The sequence below is a fragment of the Trachypithecus francoisi genome, unplaced genomic scaffold, assembly GCF_009764315.1.
Source record: "Trachypithecus francoisi isolate TF-2019V2 unplaced genomic scaffold, Tfra_2.0 Lachesis_group6, whole genome shotgun sequence".
NCBI classification, from domain to species: domain Eukaryota; kingdom Metazoa; phylum Chordata; class Mammalia; order Primates; family Cercopithecidae; genus Trachypithecus; species Trachypithecus francoisi.
Genome location: NW_022681471.1, coordinates 113,494,146 through 113,514,220, shown reverse-complemented (window position 1 = coordinate 113,514,220; position 20,075 = coordinate 113,494,146). Strand labels below are relative to the sequence as shown.

At 34.8% G+C, this 20,075-nt stretch overlaps 1 protein-coding gene across 1 annotated transcript in view; it reads left to right on the top strand.

Moving 5' to 3' along the window:
* CNKSR2 (connector enhancer of kinase suppressor of Ras 2) overlaps positions 1–20,075 on the top strand; it is a 312,142-nt gene that overhangs the window by 246,073 nt on the left and 45,994 nt on the right. Inside the window, 5 exon segments of the mRNA XM_033201320.1 lie at positions 3,490–3,538; positions 3,943–4,115; positions 8,169–8,242; positions 8,524–8,595; positions 15,008–15,075. Of these exon segments, the coding sequence (XP_033057211.1) occupies positions 3,490–3,538; positions 3,943–4,115; positions 8,169–8,242; positions 8,524–8,595; positions 15,008–15,075 (436 nt within the window).

Here is a 20,075-nt window from a genome sequence, read left to right as displayed (position 1 = left end):
AATATTAGGGATAAAGAGAAAAATATTTTAAAAGCTACAGAGAAACTAAAGACAAATTAAAACAAGCAAATAACGGTGTAACTACAGATGGCTTAAGAGAAAAAAAAATAGATGCCAAAAGAAAATAAAGTAATATATTCAAATTGCTGAGAGAAATTATTTTCAACTCAGATTTCTATACCCAGCCAAGCTATTATTCAAGAGGAAGGATTTTCAAACATTAAAACTAGGAGAGTTTGCCACTCACAGACTGCTGTGAAAGAACTTCTAAAGAATATACTTACTTGAGCATAAACTTGGAAGAAGGATAATCTGAAGCTAATATGAAATATACATGAATGAGATATATTATGAATTTTTACCTCATGAGAAATACACTTATGAATGCAAAGATTCTAGGCCTCTTTCATTTTTCAGTTAGTTGTTGTAGCACCTTATATGATCAGCTGTGTATGAATTATGGTCATATATCTGTTTTTAATGTCTTGCTCTTATTAAATTTGCATAATCTTAAAACTGGAAAAAAATGTGCCAATTAAATTTCTGTCACTGACAATGAATAATTCCATCAGTTCTACTAGAAAAGGCAATACAGGATGATAAATTTGCACCTCAGGGGTGCTTAATAACACTGTGGCTGATGACATAAGGAAAACCCTTTCTGGAGATTATTTACGTCCATTATTTATGAATAATGAACAGTTTCTAATATAAGTTTGTAAGGGATATTTTGAATGTGAGGCTGTTTTGGATGTCCCCAAGACTGCCTACATGTTCAGTGATTTGCTAGAAGAACTCATAGGACTCAACATATAGTTGAACTTACAGCTAGGATTTATTACAGTGAAACAGCAGGAACATACAGACAGATCAGTAAGGAAAAAAGACACCTGTGGAATCTAGAGAAATCTGTGTGTAGGCTTCCTGTGCTCTCTCCCTCCCATGATAGGTCACACAGAGCATACTTTCCTCCCAGCAGCTAAAATGTAATCACGTGTGTGCAGTGTTTCTGTCCAGGGAAGCCCGTTAGAGACTCAGTACCCAAAGATATTGAATTGGACATGTAGACATCCTCTGCCTAGCAACTACCAAAATTCCAGACTCCCAGAAGGCAGGTAAGTATTTTGTGCCCCATGTGGGCAAAAAAATCTTATCATTTAGGGAAGCTTCTTATCAGTATAGGGAACTGTTTACCAGCCAAGTTCCTAGATGCCAACCAAGGGCAAATACTGCAAGTAGGCCTTTCTAAGATGGCAACCTCAGGCCTGCTATATTAACTCTTTTCTGCAGAGAGACCTAACTGTATAGTTTTAATAGATTTTCCCATTACTTCCAAAAGCATATAATACAATTAACTTTTTCATTTTAGAAAATGTCAAACCAATTGGAAAAATAATAAAATCTCTCTTAAGAGAACTTATTTTAATATTTATAATATCTATAAAAGACATCTAAGGCTTTGCTTCTTTGAATGATGGATAAATCTGTATTTAATGTCTAGGAGTTTTCAGGTTTCCAGTGCACTGATTATACTCTGCAGTCATGATCTTTATGGAAATATATTTATAGGAAAAGAAAAGATAATCTTGTTAAAAAGAAAACCTGGAGAGTATAAAATATGTTTCATGTAGATTTTTAGAGTAGACATTCAGGTTCTAAGGAATAGCATGCAAAAAGCATAGAAGGTACATTATATAACCCAATTCTTTCAAGCTATCTGTTATCTATGTAGCTTTCTAAAAACAGACCACCTCCATCTTTATCATTTTTCAAAATAATGAGCTGTGAAACTATAATGATTACTTGCAGAAATACAAAAGGAAAAAAAACTCAATCAGTAATTTTATCATGTAACCATTTAGGGAAAATAACTATCTGTAAATTAGCTATACTTAAGCACACCAGCCTGAGTTATTATTTGAGTTATTATTTTGAAGCAAAGTGCATTCAAGAAAATCAACATAACATAATGGGTTTTATCTTTTATGCTTTCTCTCAAAATTTGTAAATTTCTATAACCACGAGTGCTACAAAGTTTGATATATGTGTACACACACACACACACACACACATATACCACATACATATATTTTATATTGCTTTAACACTTGGGTGATTATTTCTGGAAAACTTTGTATGTCAGCAAATTATCTGACCCTTATCTTTAGGACTGATACTCATCGGTAATACTATGTTCATTAGACTTGTATAAATCATATATAGAACAAAAATTATGATATAAGTAGAATGTTGTTTAATGAGCAATGATACTAATAATAAAGTATCACAAAACATGAATTTATTGTGAAAAAAGACCAGCAAATTTTACATAAACAAAATCCAGTTGCCCCTTATAGATATATCTGTGTAAAGAAAAAGAAGAATCTATAACCTGATTTTCATTTTGAAGGAATATCTGTGAATTAAAAGCTCACGTGCTATCTCTGTTCCCTTTTAGCTAGCTAATCATATGAATGTAATTAATCTTATTATACCGGTGAATAATATGGCTTAGTAGACTAACTGGAGCCAGTGATGTGTAGTCATTAATTGAAAGTTAGACCAATCAATATAGTTGTGGGTTTTTCTCTAGACATATCAAGCTGTTCAGGTACTTAGCATGGAGTGAACAGACAGGTAGGTTTAACTGGGATGGATGTTTAGCTCGGCAAGTATGATGCAGAGAGCATGGTCAAGGGACCGATTATAATGGTATCCCATGGAAACAAAGAGGAAAGAAATACAGGCACAAGAGGGTAGTAAGGTCAATGAACTGGATGCCTCAATGAAGTGTTTTTTTAAATGATGACATGAGGGTATTAGACTATGTAAACCATATGTATTACATACAGTGACTGAAGTGTGCTTAAGATATCAAACATATGATCATGGGGGTGGGTAGCTGAGGAGTGGGGAAGTAAAGGTTATTAGAACTGAGGAACCAGGTGCTGACATCATCTACATGAAGATTAGTCACCAATAACAGTGACAGAAGTAGGCATTAGAAGAAAATATTGTTCCAAGTGCTGAAATATTTAGGGACTAAGGAAGTAGGAGATCAGTAGGTGGTGGTGGCTTATGTAATAGAATGAACTTCATGTGAACAAGGCATAATCATGTTTTCTTGCTTACTTTGTTAGATTTTGTGAGGCTCAAATGAGATACTGTCTGACAAAGCACAATATATCCCTGAAAAGGTACAAAGTAGTGTGTGTGTATAAAAGCCTTTAGTTTTACCAAATGCTTTGTGCCCTGATTTCTTTGCCTACAAAATACGGGTAAATATAATATCCTTTCCTGCTTCACAGGAGATTAGGCAGTTAAGTGACATGATGTATACGAATTTGTTTTGAGGCTTTGCAGGGAAAAAGTACTTCCTCTAACAGGGTTTAGAGTCATCATTTGGCCCTTGGGAGTTCTGTGTAGCATACTGGTCCTCTGGATCACACCCTGAGTATCAGCTAACATTCTTTTTATCTTTGATTTCAGACATTTCAGCAGTCCTCACTGCAGCACAAATCAAAGAAGAAAAACAAAGGTAAGAAAAGGAAATGAAACCTTTACCTGCTTATTTTGCTCTTGATAATCCCCAGCACACTTCATCCATGCCCTCTTTCTTGCCTGAGCCCAGTGTGGTTTAGAAGAGCACAACCCCCTAGTGTGAAAGCTGCCAGCTTCTTCTTCAGTTCAATTATAATACAAGGTACCTTTTACAACAAATGATCTCAATAAGTTTTGAGACTGGTGTTACATATTTCTGATTAAGATGTGTGTCACTTATGTGAGGGAAAAATATTAAAGATTTTTATATTTTTCTGGTCTAATACAATATAAAAAGAATTTTTAAGGTTGTGAAGTACTCATACTTCTTTTTGGTATCTATAGATTAATCCTCTACTTTCATATCTTTTACAAAATTGAAAGAGCATTTCCACCCTTTAGGTCCTATAGCAGGCAAGAGCAAAAGACGAATTTCTTGCAAAGATCTTGGCCGTGGTGACTGTGAAGGCTGGCTTTGGAAAAAGAAAGATGCAAAGAGTTATTTTTCACAGAAATGGAAGAAATATTGGTTTGTCCTAAAGGATGCATCCCTTTATTGGTACATTAACGAGGAGGTAAGATAAAGCACCTTTTGTTTTCTCGTCCATTCTCTATCTTTAATCATTTTGAGGCTTATATTTTAAAATCATATAATCACCTTAGGGCCAATTCAGTAGACTTCTGCTCGGTATTTTTCAATCCACCCTCTTAAAATGATTGCATGTTGGGGTTCTAGAAAGATAGATGTCTCAATTATGCTAATATAGCAACATATCTGAAACACAGATAAAGTGTAGTAAAATTCTGTATATCTAAATAAAAATGCTAAGCTAATCTAAGCAGTAGCTTAACTAAAAGGATTACATATGGAAATCTGGCATTAATTTTTTAATGTCTTGCTTTTGTTCAAAATTCTACACTTTTTTCTGTTTTTTTCTTTTTTTTAGAAGTGGGGAAGGGGAAGCCCTTTACTAATTTAAGCAAACTAATGTCACCTGAATTTATTTCCATTTTCTTTAAAAATGATCTAGTAGACTAGTTTTGAAAATCTGCAAGTATTCATTTCATTTGGCCCAATGAGGGGTATATATATAATACATTTAAATTATTCTTATGATTTTCTGGGGGGTTTTAGTACAACAGATTTATATCCAGAGTAGTCATATCAAAACTTATTACATATCTTGACAGATATGCCAAAAGCATTTGTTGATATTCCCTTTATTCTGCACTTGCTTTTATTCTTTTGCTATAGCCATCTATTAGTTCATTTAGTTCATTTGATTAGTTTTTTAAAACAATGATTTCTGCTATTACCTTATTTTATAAAAAATGTACATGGTTTAATGTAGTTTGCTGGGTGAATAGTCCAATACTATTATGTTAAGACATTCATCAATTTGCATTTGAATGTTGTTGAAATATAATTTAACAACATTATTATGCCTATGATTATAACACATAATATCTAGATAATTTTATGTTCCTTAGACAGGTTATAATATAATGTTATGTTGTGTTTAAGAGTAGACTCAGAAATCACACCACCTGAGTTACTGTGCCATAGTTTCTTCATCTGCAAAATGGAAGTAATAATAATGCTTATCACTGGACTACCATATGGATGAAATGAATCAATGCCTGGCACATACTAAGTGTTCAATAAACATATGGTAGGCCGGGCCCAGTGGCTCACACCTGTAATGACAGCACTTTGGGAGGTTGAGGCGGGAGGATCACTTGAGCTCAGGAGCTTGAAACCAGCCTGGGTAACATAGTGAGACCCTGTCTCTACAAAAAATTTAAAAATTAGCCAAGCGTGGTGCACGTCTGTAGTCCCAGCTACTCGAGAGGTTGAGGCAGGAGGATTGCTTGAGCCAGGGAGGTTGAGGCTGCAGTGAGCCATGATTGCACCACTGCACTCAGAGCAAGACCCTATCTCCAAAACGTATGTGTGCTATTAGTAACATTTTTCAAAGGGACCTCTCATTTTATTTATAAAATCTTGAATTAATATTTTTCTATTTAATGTAAATGTCTATATCACCTATATAAAACTATTTGGTTGTTTTCTGTACTTTTGACATTTCTGTGGCAAATCACACAATTACCTAAAATATCCTCTGCTTTGCTAAGTGTGTCTTATTTTAAATATAGGAAACAAACCATAATTTTACCTACAGTTTCGTTTAATAGATATATATTAAATACTTTTTATATGCCAATCAAGTGTTACCAAGATATAGTATCTCTATGTTTCTCTTTATTGTAAGGTCACTTGCAGGTTTATCTGCCATATACTGGATTATATGCTATCTTTCAAAGTTTAAGTGGTGAAAAACTGTGGCCCCTTTTTGTTGAACTAAGTTTCATTCAGCAAGTTATTGTTACTGTTTGCCTTGTGAGAGATGAGTGAAGAATTCTACAGTATACATTGCAAGAAATACCTTTAGTATGATAATATTTTAGGAGAAATGTAAAAATCCCTCATCACATCATTATGAGGAGATAACTACCTCAAAATATTTTAAATTGTTCAAAATTTTAAATGTTTACATTATGACTGTCAAGGGTAACATAACATAGAAATTAAAGTTGGGAAAAGGATTTAAAAATATTGTCTTGGCTGGGCGCAGTGGCTCACGCTTGTAATCCTAGCACTTTGGGAGGCCAAGGCAGGCGGATCACGAGGTCAGGAGATCGAGACCATCCTGGCTAACACGGTGAAACCCCATCTCTGCTAAAAATACAAAAAATTAGCTGGGCATTGTCGTGGGTGCCTGTAGTCGCAGCTACTCGGGAGGCTGAGACAGGAGAATGGCGTGAACCCAGGAGGCAGAGCTTGCTGTGAGCCAAGATAGCGCCACCACACTCCAGCCTGGGCGACAGCAAGACTCCGTCTCAAAAAATATATAAAATAAAAAAATAAATTGTCCTTACTCCAAGATTGGAATAAAAAATATTCAAATATTGAAAAAGTTTAATACTACTCTTTTTCATAACACACACATTCAGTCACCGTCAGTAGCATCAGATTTTTGTTTTGCATGGATGCTTAGCAGTGAAAGCATTCATACAAATATACACTCTAAAAGAATCGAGAATCTCTTTTTTTTTCTCTGTAATAGTGGATGGGAGTATAATCTCATTTGAACTTGATATATAAGGAGCTATGGATATAGCACAGATCAAATAAAAGAGATAGTAAAACTCAGAGGAGCTTGATCATGAGCAGGAGAAGGGATACAATGATTAAAGCATTTAGCAAAAGATAGTTTTAGCTTAGTTGGGATAACTCGTATCTAACTTAATAGTTTAGATAATTCTTCTATCTTGTTTTTCCATCCAGCGTTAGAGAGAGGAGGATTTTATGGATTTTATTCCATTTTCCAGGTGAAAAATGACCTTTATATATATAGCACGTACCCCAAGCCAGATATTTGAAAGTCAAATTGACCTATTTCATTTGTAAACTCTTGAATGCACAAAATAATTGTTACAAGATGCTGACGAGCTTGCAGAGAAGACAGGAATACTTGTACACCGTTGGTGGGAGTATAAATTAGTTCAGCCATTGTGGAAAGCATTGTGACAATTCCTCAAAGAGCTAAAAGCAGAACTACCATTCCACCCAGCAATCCCATTACTGGGTATATACTCAGAGGAATATACATCTTTCTACCATAAAGACACATGCACGTGAATGTTCATTGCAGCACTATTCATGATAGTAAAGACATAAGTCAACCTAAATGCATATCAATGACAGATTGGATAAAGAAAATGTGGTACATATACACCATGGAATACTATGCAGCCATAAAAAGAATGAGATTATGTCTTTTGCAGGAACGTGGATGGAGCTAGAGGCTATTATCCTTTGCAAATAAATGTAGGAACAGAAAACCAAATACCACATGTTCTCACTTATATGTGAGAACTGAATGATGAGAACTCAATGCACACAAAGAAAGGAACAGCAGACACTGGGGTCTACTTGAGGGGGGTGGATGAGATGAGGGAGAGGAGCAGAAAAAATAACTATTGGGTACCAGGATTAGTGCCTGGGTGATGAAATAATCTGTACAACAAACCCCTGTGACACACATTTACTTGTATAACAAACCTTCATGTATACCCCTGAACCTAAAAGTTAAAAATAATTAAATAAAAGATCATTGTTATATAATTAGAGAAAATCAAGTTTGATAAGAGATTTGTTGGAGGAAAATTGAATCAGTAAACATCCCTATATTTTACATCTGAACATTACGAATAATAGAAAATTGTGAATTACAAAAGTGAACTACATTTATTTTATATGTACCAGAAAATAAGTTATAAAACACATTCCACTTTGAGAATTAAAGAATTTTCCATTCTCATTTTAATATGAAAAACATTTTTTAGAAGTTCTATGCATATTTTTATTAGTAGTATTCTAAGTGTTCAAAATATATCTTCAATTTATGGAATACAACAGGTAAGAGGTAATTCTTATCTCTAAAATGTCAAATTTAAAGAATTAAAGGAACAGACTAGTACAGATATTTAAGCCATAGTTATAGAGTATCATTACCTTCACACCTTTGTATATAATAACCTAACCAAGAGTCTTGCCACTTTAGGATGAAAAAGCAGAAGGATTCATCAGTTTGCCTGAATTTAAAATTGATAGAGCCAGTGAATGCCGCAAAAAATAGTAAGTTGATTTTATTTGGGAAGAGGGAACGATAGCTTTTTTTTTTTTTTTTAATTTCCAGCTTTTAAATTATAGGTTGCTCATTTAATGCTTTCACATTGAGGTAATAAGAAAGCAGTTTTGTGGGCAGAAAATTGAACTTTTTACTGATTTCTGTCACCATGATAGAAGCATTATATATGTGAACTCGGGTTAGATGTTGAGGTAATTGTGCTCATCAGAATTATTTGGTTCAAACTTATTTCCCAATTGTAATAAATGTGCTTTGTTTCCTTTTGCAGTGCATTCAAAGCTTGTCATCCTAAAATCAAAAGCTTTTATTTTGCTGCTGAACATCTTGATGATATGAACAGGTAAATTATTTCAGAATATGTAGAAGGTCAGTGAGGCCTAGAATTCTAAATTTTCTACAGTAATGCTTACAGAATAATGTCACTGAAGTTTTTAGATCGATCATTTTAAAATAAAATGGACCCAGAGTAGCTCCATGCAGCCATATCTAATTTTAAAGAACATCATTTAAAAAGTCAAAATAAACTTGTTAAATATTTTTGTCAAGTTTACCAAAAAGGTAATAGAGACCATATACAGACCCCAAAAATCTACCACCAAAAAAAGGGGATTTTTTTAAAGTTCATCTCAAAAATATGTCTTAAAATTTACTCCCAGATGGAGGAAAAAGAGATGTCTACAAAAAAAGCTGACTTTTTCAAGTACTGAGTATTTTCGACAGAATATTCATCTCAATAATTCAGGCCTAAGAAAAATTAGTATTTCTTGCTGTCACTTTTCATCTTTCACCTGACAGGGCCATACAACCAACAAATCAGATGGCTCAATGGTTATTTGGTGGCTCAGGGAAAACCTATATGTATATATTTTTTTCTTTTCTCATCACCTGCCACATTCTGCTTCATGTTAATATTTTGGCTTTTATGAATTTTGTGCTTTCTTCCTTTCTCTTTCCTTTCCCCTCTTCCTTTTCTAGAATTACAGAAATTGAGTTTAAGATTAAAAATTTTTTCCCCTTTCTATAACTTACTAGCCAGTACATATTACAAATATAACCTGCCTTCAGTTAGGGAGAGGCAGCATAGCATCATGGTCAGGAACATGGACTTTGCAACCAGACTCTCTAAATCCCAGCTCTACCACTTACTAGCTGTACAACCTTGGACAAAGAACACGACCTCTTCATTCCAATATAGTATTGTCCAATCTATACAAGAGGTAGGTGGGGATAATAATCAGCCCAATCTCAGCTCTATACTGATTAGCTGTGAGACTTTGGGCAAGAAACTAAACCTCTCTATGCTGAGGTATTGGCCCTTTAATGAAGTGAAAATAATAATGACATCTATCAGTAAGACTTTTATAAGGAGTAAATAAGCATACATGAAGGACTTAGAACAGTGCCTGCTAAATTATAAGTGCTATATAAATGTTTACTATTAATATATATTCCTTTTATATACTTTGGGTTCTTACTCCATTTACCTTTCTCTAAAACAGTTGTACCCAGGCATTTTTAAGCACAAAACTGTGTAGCTGCATAAATTTGCTTGAACGTACTAAATGAACACTTAATGTCCTTTTATAAATAATCTTATTCTTTGACATTTGGGAATACAAGCATGTCTTTTTTCAAAGCAAGGATATGAATACAAGGAAATGGCAAATAAAGGTGGTGTTAAGAACACTTGATTAAAACTTTTATTACTAATAAAGGAATTGAGCCTTTCATATAGTTTCCATAATCTTCTCTTAATTCAGATAACTTATCCTTGAAATTTCACACTAAGCTATAAAATTTTAAGTTTTTTCTCCTTATTCTCAAAATGAAAATATTTATTCACATTCACATGGAGAGGGAGAGGTGTGATACTCCATTTTCTGTTGTAATTATTTTATAATTCCACTGTTCTAGTAGTTACTATCCATTTTACCATATGTTAAGCTCAATACCCTTGGGATAAATGTGAAGAATTTTCATCATGACCACACTGAAATTAAGTGGCATACATGAGCATATCCTATCTTATGCACTAGAACCCAGCCAACTCTAAGAATTAATACAATGTAATCATTCATGATACATGCTAATTGGGATCTTTTTAAGCTTAGAAGTTGCCTGTTTAAGAGTGCATTTTATGAACTATAAAATCCTTCTTGGCCTTCATTACCCACCCCAAGTTAACAATAGCTTCAAAAGGATGCTGATGTCACTGCTCTTTCCTAATATTTTGTGGCTGTATCTGGTTCGGGATATTGCAGAAACTAAACCAAATTTGTGCAGTTCATTTTGTTGGTTTTCTAAGCAATAGGTCAAAGATAAAAAGTGAAACATAAAAAAGGCCATCTCCACATTATACATTTAAAAGTGCTGTTTTAAGGCCGGGCGCGGTGGCTCAAGCCTGTAATCCCAGCACTTTGGGAGGCCGAGAGGGGTGGATCACGAGGTCAGGAGATCGAGACTATCCTGGCTAACACGGTGAAACCCCGTCTCTACTAAAAAATACAAAAAATTAGCCAGGCGTGGTGGCGGGCGCCTGTAGTCCCAGCTACTGGGGAGGCTGAGGCAGGAGAATGGCGTGAACCCGGGAGGCGGAGCTTGCAGTGAGCTGAGAGCCGGCCACTGCACTCCAGCCCGGGCGGCAGAGCGAGACTCTATCTCAAAAAAAAAAAAAAATGCTGTTTTATGTAAAGGCTGCCATGGTGCACTACAACTTTAAGAATTTAATTGTCCCGCCGGGCGCGGTGGCTCACGCCTGTAATCCCAGCACTTTGGGAGGCTGAGGCGGGCGGATCACAAGGTCAGGAGATCAAGACCAGGGTGAAACCCCGTCTCTACTAAAAATACAAAAAATTAGCCGGGCGCGGTGGCGGGCGCCTGTAGTTCCAGCTACTTGGGAGGCTGAGGCAGGAGAATGGCAGGAACCCGGGAAGCAGAGCTTGCAGTGAGCCGAGATCGCGCCATTGCACTCCAGCCAGGGGGACAGAGTGAGACTCTGTCTCAAAAAAAAAAAAAAAGAATTTAATTGTCCCAAAATACTAAATGTTATTTTAATTTAATTAAAATTGATTTTTATTGTTTTCTTTGAATTTTGCTTTCTAAAAAGTAACCCTATTCCTAATGTCTACTTTCAATGGGAAGATTTTTAATTACTTGTTAATAGAAGGGGAGAAGAGTCGGTGCTAAAAATATTCACAGAGAATTAATGATGGGGAGGAACACCCACCTACAGCTTTGTCAAGTCACCTGATTGTTACGTAACAGCAAGATGATCTGAGTGTTGGTTTGTTCTTTATGTAATCTTTTAGAAGCATGTATCTAAGTCTTCAAGAGATGATATATTTATAAAAATAATTATTATAAATATACAATTTATGTGATTATTTCATTTTTTAATATCATACCTACTTCTTATGAAAATACACCATGTTTCAGAGAAATATACTTTTCTGTTCCTCATTTAAAAAAAAACAAATGTAACGCTGGTGGTGACAGGACCTAGTAATTGGTGTTAAAAAGTTATCCTTACATTTAATTTTCTTCTGTAAAATCATACACATATATATACACAATAAATATGTATATATATGTGTATACATACACATACACATAGAATATTAAAATATCACCTTCTATTTTGAGAAGCAGGAAGTTTGATTGTGAGGTAATTTGCAAAAACACTTTTAGACACCCCAGTACTATTCATCCGTTTCATCAGAAATAAGCACTGAAACATTAAAAACTGATTTTTTTCTGGTCTGTGTAAAATCTATGGGGATAAAACAAAACATCATATTACTCAAGTATTCTGAAGACTTATTTACTGAATTTGTTTGGCCTATATATTCCTTACCATGTCAGTACATATGTTCTTGTAATTGTGATGACCCACCAATTCCTATTTGATAATTATTATTTATACATTTCTCCCATGGTTCTTTCTCTTATTTCCCTCTAAACACATTATTCTTTGTCAGTTGTGAATATCTCCTTTGCATGTTTGCTATAGGTTCAATATCCCCTTACCTATATTTTCCTATTTTAAAGCATTTGTGATATGGTAAGGTAGTGACTGAATTTAGACCTGCTATTAAATAACTTCCTCATAAATATATTGAATAGATTCTAAATTCAATATTGTGTCTCTGACCTTCTTACCTATAATAGCCTTCCCTCATCCGCAGCATCTTTGACATTCTCATTTTCTAACTTGCTTGTCTGTTTTTAAATAGCATTTGCTACTATTTCACATATGTTTATTTGTATCCCTGTTTATTGTTTTTTTGCCCTCACTAAGATATAGAAATCATGAAGGCAGGCACTTTGTTTTATCTCTGTATCCCAGGTACCTGGCACATATAGCCTCTTAATAAATATTGCTTGAATCAGTTGATGCATATGTGTCTGCTTTCATAATAACCTAAAATACCAAATCATAACTGTAACAAGCAAATCAGTAAGTATCTTCTAGTTGAAGCCTAAAGGATAAGTTTATCCAAGATAGCACCAACAATTGTGTTGTATTTAGCCTCTTGTGGCTCTACACAGTGGCCTGAGTATATCCACACACTTTCTAAACAATTTTTCTTCAGTGAACAAAATTTTTCTTCTTTCAATTGTGTTATGAAACTTAGTAAATCTAGAGTTAATTGAAGGCAGAAATTTTGTCTTATTCATTTCTGTATCCCTAAAACATAGCTTATTGTTCAGCACATAGCAGACACTTAATAAATGCTGTTGAAGGGAAAAATTGAGCAAGCCCCTTTTTTGTTTCCTGATTTATTTCGTAAGGACCTCATTGTTCTTTACATTTCTGATAAAATGAAATTTCAGTGTTTTTTTGTTTGTTTGTTTTGTATGTGTGTATGTGTGATGGAGTCTTGCTCTGTCACCCAGGCTGGAGTGCAATGGCACGATCTCGGCTCACTGCAACCTCCACCTCCCAGGTTTAAGCAATTCTCCTGCTTCAGCCTCCCAAATAGCTGGGATTACAGGTGCACGCCATGATGCCTGGCTAATTTTTTGTATTTAGTAAAGACAGGGTTTCACCATGTTAGTGAGGCTGGTCTCGAACTCCTGACCTCAGGTGATCCACCTACCTCGGCCTCTCAAAGTGCTGCGATTATAGGCGTGAGCCACTGCGCCTGGCCTTCAGTGATATTTTTTAAAGTACTAAATACAAGGCACTGGATTACAATTCAATGATAAATTTTTCTTTAGTGGTATTATCATTTTCACCCAAAAGCACCAGGCCAGTCTTTCCCAAGAGTGGTAAGATATGCCTTGTAGTACAAATTTAACCCCTTTTTCACTGCAAATCAACTTAGACTGAATTTTAACTCTGAACTTTTACTAATGATTAGAGTCATTTTTAAAACATTGTCATGAAGTTTACTTCTTGATTTATAGTTTATAATTTTCTGGATGCATGTGTGTGTCTGAATGTCATGCTACTGAATTCATTTGATAATCTTTATTTTATTCCAGTTCTACTCCGGTCCTTTCTTCACTTCCCAAATGTACCTGAGGTGATAATTACATTGTAGGTTTTGCTAAAATAAAATTAGGTTTTAATTGACCTATTCTTACAATTAAAGCTTAAGTTTCCATAGATGTGATTTTGTCTATTAGAGACACGACTTTCCCCACTTTTCAAGATATTCTAAGTATCTGATGCACAGTTAACACCATTTGGCATAAATGATGAAATATGAGTCACTTCAAAGAATGTGATCTTCCACTTGACAGGGAAGATAAAGGTCTTAGGAGAAAAAGTTCTCAAACACAAATTTTTCTTAAAAATATATCTAGATCAGATTATTCCACAACTTAATGACATTAACCATACTAGTGATTCTGGACATATTCAAGATAGCTTGAAATGCAGGTTTTTCCTCAATTTCTGATTTGGGAAAGTGTATGGGTTATGGCTCAGTATTGACCAAAGGGAAATTTTCATGTTGTTTAAAGACTTGTGATTAGATAATGTGATAGTGTAAATAGTTGAAATAATGAGCATAAGGAGAGCCCTGGTGGGACAAAAGAAAGATGTTAAAACTGCTTTGCTTTAGGCAGTCCCTACATTGGCAATAGCAGCACTACAGAAAGAGCAAAGAGCTGAGATTTATTTTTAAATTACTCTTGCTCATGAAAATACATTTTCAAGATCTAAACAGATATTAAAATTGTGTAAGTTCATTGTGTCTTTGGAAAACCCCGTTCTCTTGTATTTAGAGACAAGTGTCTGAAGTACTCCCAAGATGTGTTTCCTGTTAGATTGTTAAATAAGCTTAATCAAAACTATGATTTCATAATAAAACTATTATTTTGACAAGCAAGGTTCATAACTTTTTTCCTTCTCATCAGGATAAATTGAACCTGATAATGTTTAAATATCTCTAAAGGAGCATTTTTTTCTGAAGAAACAGAACAGCAGGAATATTTGGAGTACTTCTACATTTGGAACAATAGAATTAATATGGCTTTGGTCATCTCCAAACCCTTTATGTTACAGATATTAACAGCTTTGCCCAAGACTTTTCTATTGAAGTAGAATCTTTGGTGTGGGAGCAATTTGCACTATAGCAAATTGTGTCTCATTAAAGATTCTATGTATCAATAGTAGCAAAGAACACATCTTATATGTAGGATTATTCCATATATTCTTAGACATTTTTAAATAAATGTTTCTAGGAAGTAAAATATAAGAAATTAGGTTACAATGTTATTTATTTTAATATTTGTTTTTTCAGGTGGCTTAACAGAATTAATATGCTGACAGCAGGATATGCAGAAAGAGAGAGGATTAAGCAGGAACAAGGTAAAGGAATACTTTTTAAAAATAATTATGTTATACTTTTTTTCCTGCAGTTATCCTATACAGAAATTCATTGCTATCACTTGAGAGAAAATACATATGTCATTTTTGTTTATTTCTCTTCTAGGCACTTAAGTGAGGTTTAACAACTTGTATAGATAGGAACTGAATGCTCAAATTTTTGGAGCAGCTAATGTGGAGTTCTCTCCTATTTGTTACCCCCTCCTCCCATCTCGTTCCTATGAAGAAACAAAATCTTAAAAGTGGAAAAAGTCTATAATAGGTCTTATGATTGAACCAAGTCCAGATCCTTAGCAGTGAGCAATTTTTTACTATTTAGCGGTTTTATAGACATTTAAGTGGCCTTTTATGCAAATAAATGAGATGAATGATCTTTTCTTTCATAAATTTTCTCATTTGGTTATGTTCTTCAGCTCTGTTACTAACTCTGTGATCCTATGGAATTTGCCTTGGTACTGACCTCAGATTTATGAAACACAGTGTTATGGTGCAGAATTGAAATCTTAAGAACAAAAGCTGTGGTCATTGTTCTTAGGTGGCTTCACATTTCCCAAAGGGTGTTTATTGTACATCCTTTGGAAACATAAATAGGTTTTTGAAATTATCTGTTAAAAGAATCCATAGACTGACACACTTATAAACACAAACCTATTCGTAGTTGTGTCTTCAGTGGGCATAGCCAGTTTATTGATGTGGAGATTCTAAAAGCCTTCTGTTTCCTTTTATACTTAGAGTAAAATCTCAACCAGGTGTTTTTTTTTTGTTTGTTTTTTTGTTTTTTGTTTGAAATGGGGTCTCACTCCAATGCCCAGGCTGAAGTGCAGTAGTGTGATCTTGATCTTGGCTCACTGCAGCCTCGACCTCCCAGGCTCAACGATCCTTCCACCTCAGCCTCCTAAGTAGCTGGGACCACAGGCATGCACCACCACAACTGGCTAATTTTTGTTTTTGTTTTTGCTTGTTGATTTTTGTAGAGATGGAATTTTGCCATGTTGCCCATGCTGGTCCCGAACCCCTGGACTCAAGCGATTCGCCCATCTCCCAAAGTGCTGGGATTACAGGCATGAGCCATCGTGCCCGGCCTTCAGCCAACTCTTTTTTTAAAAAACACCTAAAAACTAAAGTTTTTAAAGATGTAAAGAAGACAGCCAGATCCCAAAACCAGTATGTCAGCAAATGTTTAAGCACAGATTAGTAAATTTTTTCTGTAAATAACCTAATAATATTTTGGGCTTTGCAGGCCATGTAGTAGAGACTATATATTGCATAGGCCTAATTTATGGTAAGAGTACTGAAAAGAAATTAGTCTTCCTTTTCAAATTTCTTTAAAAGGAATAAAACAGTTCTCTAAAAGTGTTTATAGATTTTTTTCTGATTTGTTAAAGACATTGTGTGGGCAATGTACTGATAGGAAAATGAATCTTTGACTCAATTTGCATAAATATAAGGGAGCTTGGTTCTTAGGCTTAACTTCTGTATTTTATTACTTGGCATTACTATGAACCTGAGCTTCATCTTGATTTTAGTGAATTTCCTTTGTACTTGGTATTATATAGCCAAATTTTATGATGGACGAAATAACTGGTAAGTTATATAGTTATATTGGACATGCAGGTTCCAAAAAGTATTTAGTCTGTGGATTCATGATGTATTGGTCTATCATGTGAGTAGAAAATCATAGGCAGAAGCTAGTAGTTACAATTTAATGCAACAAGAATCTTGCTAATGCAATACAACCAGTATCTCTGAAATAATTTTGATTTCCACATAGAGTGTGTGTTCCTCAGTCACTTTAGCATAGGTCAGAAACATATTAGACTTCTTACCTCCTGAATGATTAGGTTGCATGGTATTCCATGTAGAAAACTACTAGATGCACTTATCTACTTCACACTTCTGTAGAGTTATTTGAGTAGAGTTATATCTTCTGAGTACCATTCTAAGTAGTGAAGATAAGCTTAATACAAAATATAGCGGTTTGAGGACTGGGAATATTTCTCCAAGATGCAAGGACATAGCTGCCAGGTACTGTTTCCATCTAAATAGCCAGTACAGCTTAGAAGTGACTCTTTCATTGACTTAAATAAAAATTTAGTGAATTGCTGTCTTTGATTATAGAAGTGTAAAAGATGTGGGGTTCTCTTTCAACATCCATTGTTGTACTTGGAGAAAACAGAATTACACTAAATTCAGCCGCCAAGATAATAATTTGGCTAATTGTCTACTGATCATTTTTGTATTTTTTCCAGCTTCAAGAAAGACATTCATGACATTATTTTCAGTCACACATAAGGTCTTTTTAAAGCCTTAATCACACACAAAAATGAATGAAATATATTGTATTTCTTTGACAGTTCTAAATGAAAAAGTCTTTTTTTTTCAAATCATCCTTTTGTGTCAACATGAGAAAATAAAGTAGAAGTTTTCCTCTTCTAGTGATTGCACTGCTTTTTCATGAGTGCTTATAAAATCGTGTATCATTGAAAGAGACATTAAAAGTATCCATTTAATTTGTGCTATATAGACACCTAAGAAAAATAAATTAATTTGCCATTAGAATAAAAATCAGACTAGTTTTCGTCCTCTAAGCAACAGTGTGTCTCTAATTTTCCACACAAACCCAAAAGAGCCTAACTAAAATTTCTATGTAGCCTCTTCTCTGACATTGCTTTCTCAAAGACACACAGCTTAGTGTAAGAAAAATAATAATAATTTGCAAAGTAGTATTTCAGCCTTTTCTTAGGCAACCCAAGAAAACTTTGGACTGATAATGCTTTTCAATAAACCAAGAATTCCATCAAATAGTGGGACTAAAATTCTTCCTAATTTAACTAGAAGGAAAAAGTAGAGAAGGAGCCTTCCAAAATCTGTCACTTGTAGTGACAGCTATGGAACCCTTGATAAAATCGTGATCATCTCCTTAGTGTGCTAATAAGGACCACTTGAGGTATTAACGCCTTGAAGGTATCAGTGCAAACATCAAGGAGGTACTCTGCACGGGTGCCACAGTTCCTAAAAATAGTGGGAAGAATACCGGCAGGGTGATCTTTCCTTGGCAGGGGCGGGTTTGTTTATTCCATTTACCTACAGAGTGATTTCCCAGTAGTATTTCAAGCTCTCACAGAACTACCCAACCCAGGCCCCAGGACTCCAGATTTTAATTTTCATTGCTGGGCCTTGCTACAAGAAAAACTGTATGTTTAAGAAGAAGAACACCAGGCATTTATCGCTTATGGTATCTGAGTCACACTGTCCTGTCATGCTACTACAAATACACCCAAGAAGATAAGCAGTTCTAATATTTATTGAGTGTTATCAAGATGCAAGGCACTTGAATATATGTTACCTTATTTAGTGCCCACACACACACAACTCTGAAAGGCAGTTATTATTAGACCCCTTTTATAGATAACAAAACAGACTCAGAGAGGTTAAATAACCACCACAAGAACACCAAGATGGTAAGTGGTCTAGCTAAGAGTCGAAGCTACATCTGTCTGACTATATAGTTCATGTGTTTTTCCACCATCATTTGCTGGGTCCGTTTCTGGGCAACTGTGCCAATTCATATTTGAGGGAACACTTGGTATACTGGCTATCACTGGCATGAACCAATGGAAAAAAATAGATATCAAATTAAGATTAAGATTTGCTTATCTTTTACTCAAAGGGAATAACTAAAGCAGCAATAGAATTTTCAGAGTCTTTGTATTTTGAGGCCTGAATATAATTGAGAATGTATTTTATTTCCAACTTCCTTTGCTGAAGAATTTATGTTCACAGTAGCCAGAGGTATATAGCAGGAGGAGATGGGGGATAAAATGTTCATCAATATACACATCAAACTCTTCTGCTATACTTTACAAAAGAGTCCCAGCAACTTAGTCTCCAGAGCTTTAGGGTAAGGCAGTTTCTTAGTTCAAATCCCAGATCTATTACTTTCTATTTGATATATAGTAATTTCTTAATGTATATTTACTATGATTATCATTAATATTAATCAGCACTGCAGGGAAACCGTATAAAAATATTACAGTATGGGAATTCATGGGTGGAGAGGAGTTCCTGTAAATACACGTGCCATGATTGTTCACCTAAGTGTGAATATTAGTTAAGCCTTGTGATGATTCTTTTGTGATTTAAATTTTCATAAGAATAAGGAGACTTTTGTTATAATATGTTTTTTCTTATCATCTGAAACTGATGGATAATACTTCAGGTTTTTTTCTTGTAAATCATATAAAGAATAAAACCAGCAGTTACAGGGTGGATGGGATATTACTGGAACAGATTCCAATTATTGGCCCCCTTTTGCTGCATTTGACTTACTCTAGTAATTTGAACTTATCTCTTAAGAGTTCTTTCCCCTCCCTCTTGCCTGAGGTCTGCCAAGTCACTTTGTCTAGCTGCTTACATTTGCTACCCTTTTAAGTAGTTCTGGAAGTTTGGAACTTGCAGCCCACATCAGCAGATTTGCCCTTTTGCATTTGGCAAGAATCAGAATGTGCCATGTGTTTCCAAGGAGAGGTGGGAGTATGGTGTTATAGAGATTCATGTCAGCATGAGTCTGGAAACAGTGATTGTTAGATAATCAGTGAACTGAAGCCAGAGAAGAGAATTGAGAGCATTATTTTTAGAGCTGTTTATATCTGTAGAGATCTACAGCAATGTATATATTGCTTTTCTTTGGGTACCTTTAAGATAAAATTATATACCTTTAAGAGGCATCATGTGGTATCATTCATTAATTGAAGCTTCAGAATAATTGGATCTGAAATCTAAGGTACCCTAAACCTGATTGGGCTCATGCAGTACGTTTTTCTTAACTTTCTAAAATTATAGCTGCATGTAACTGCTTGCTTTAAAAGGAAGTTAGAATTAGGTGATTATACATTTACTTTCTCCTCAAAACTCAACTGAAAATAAAAGTTGGTAGGCCAAGGGTAAGGTAGTGCTGGGGAACATAATGTCGGAACCGAATT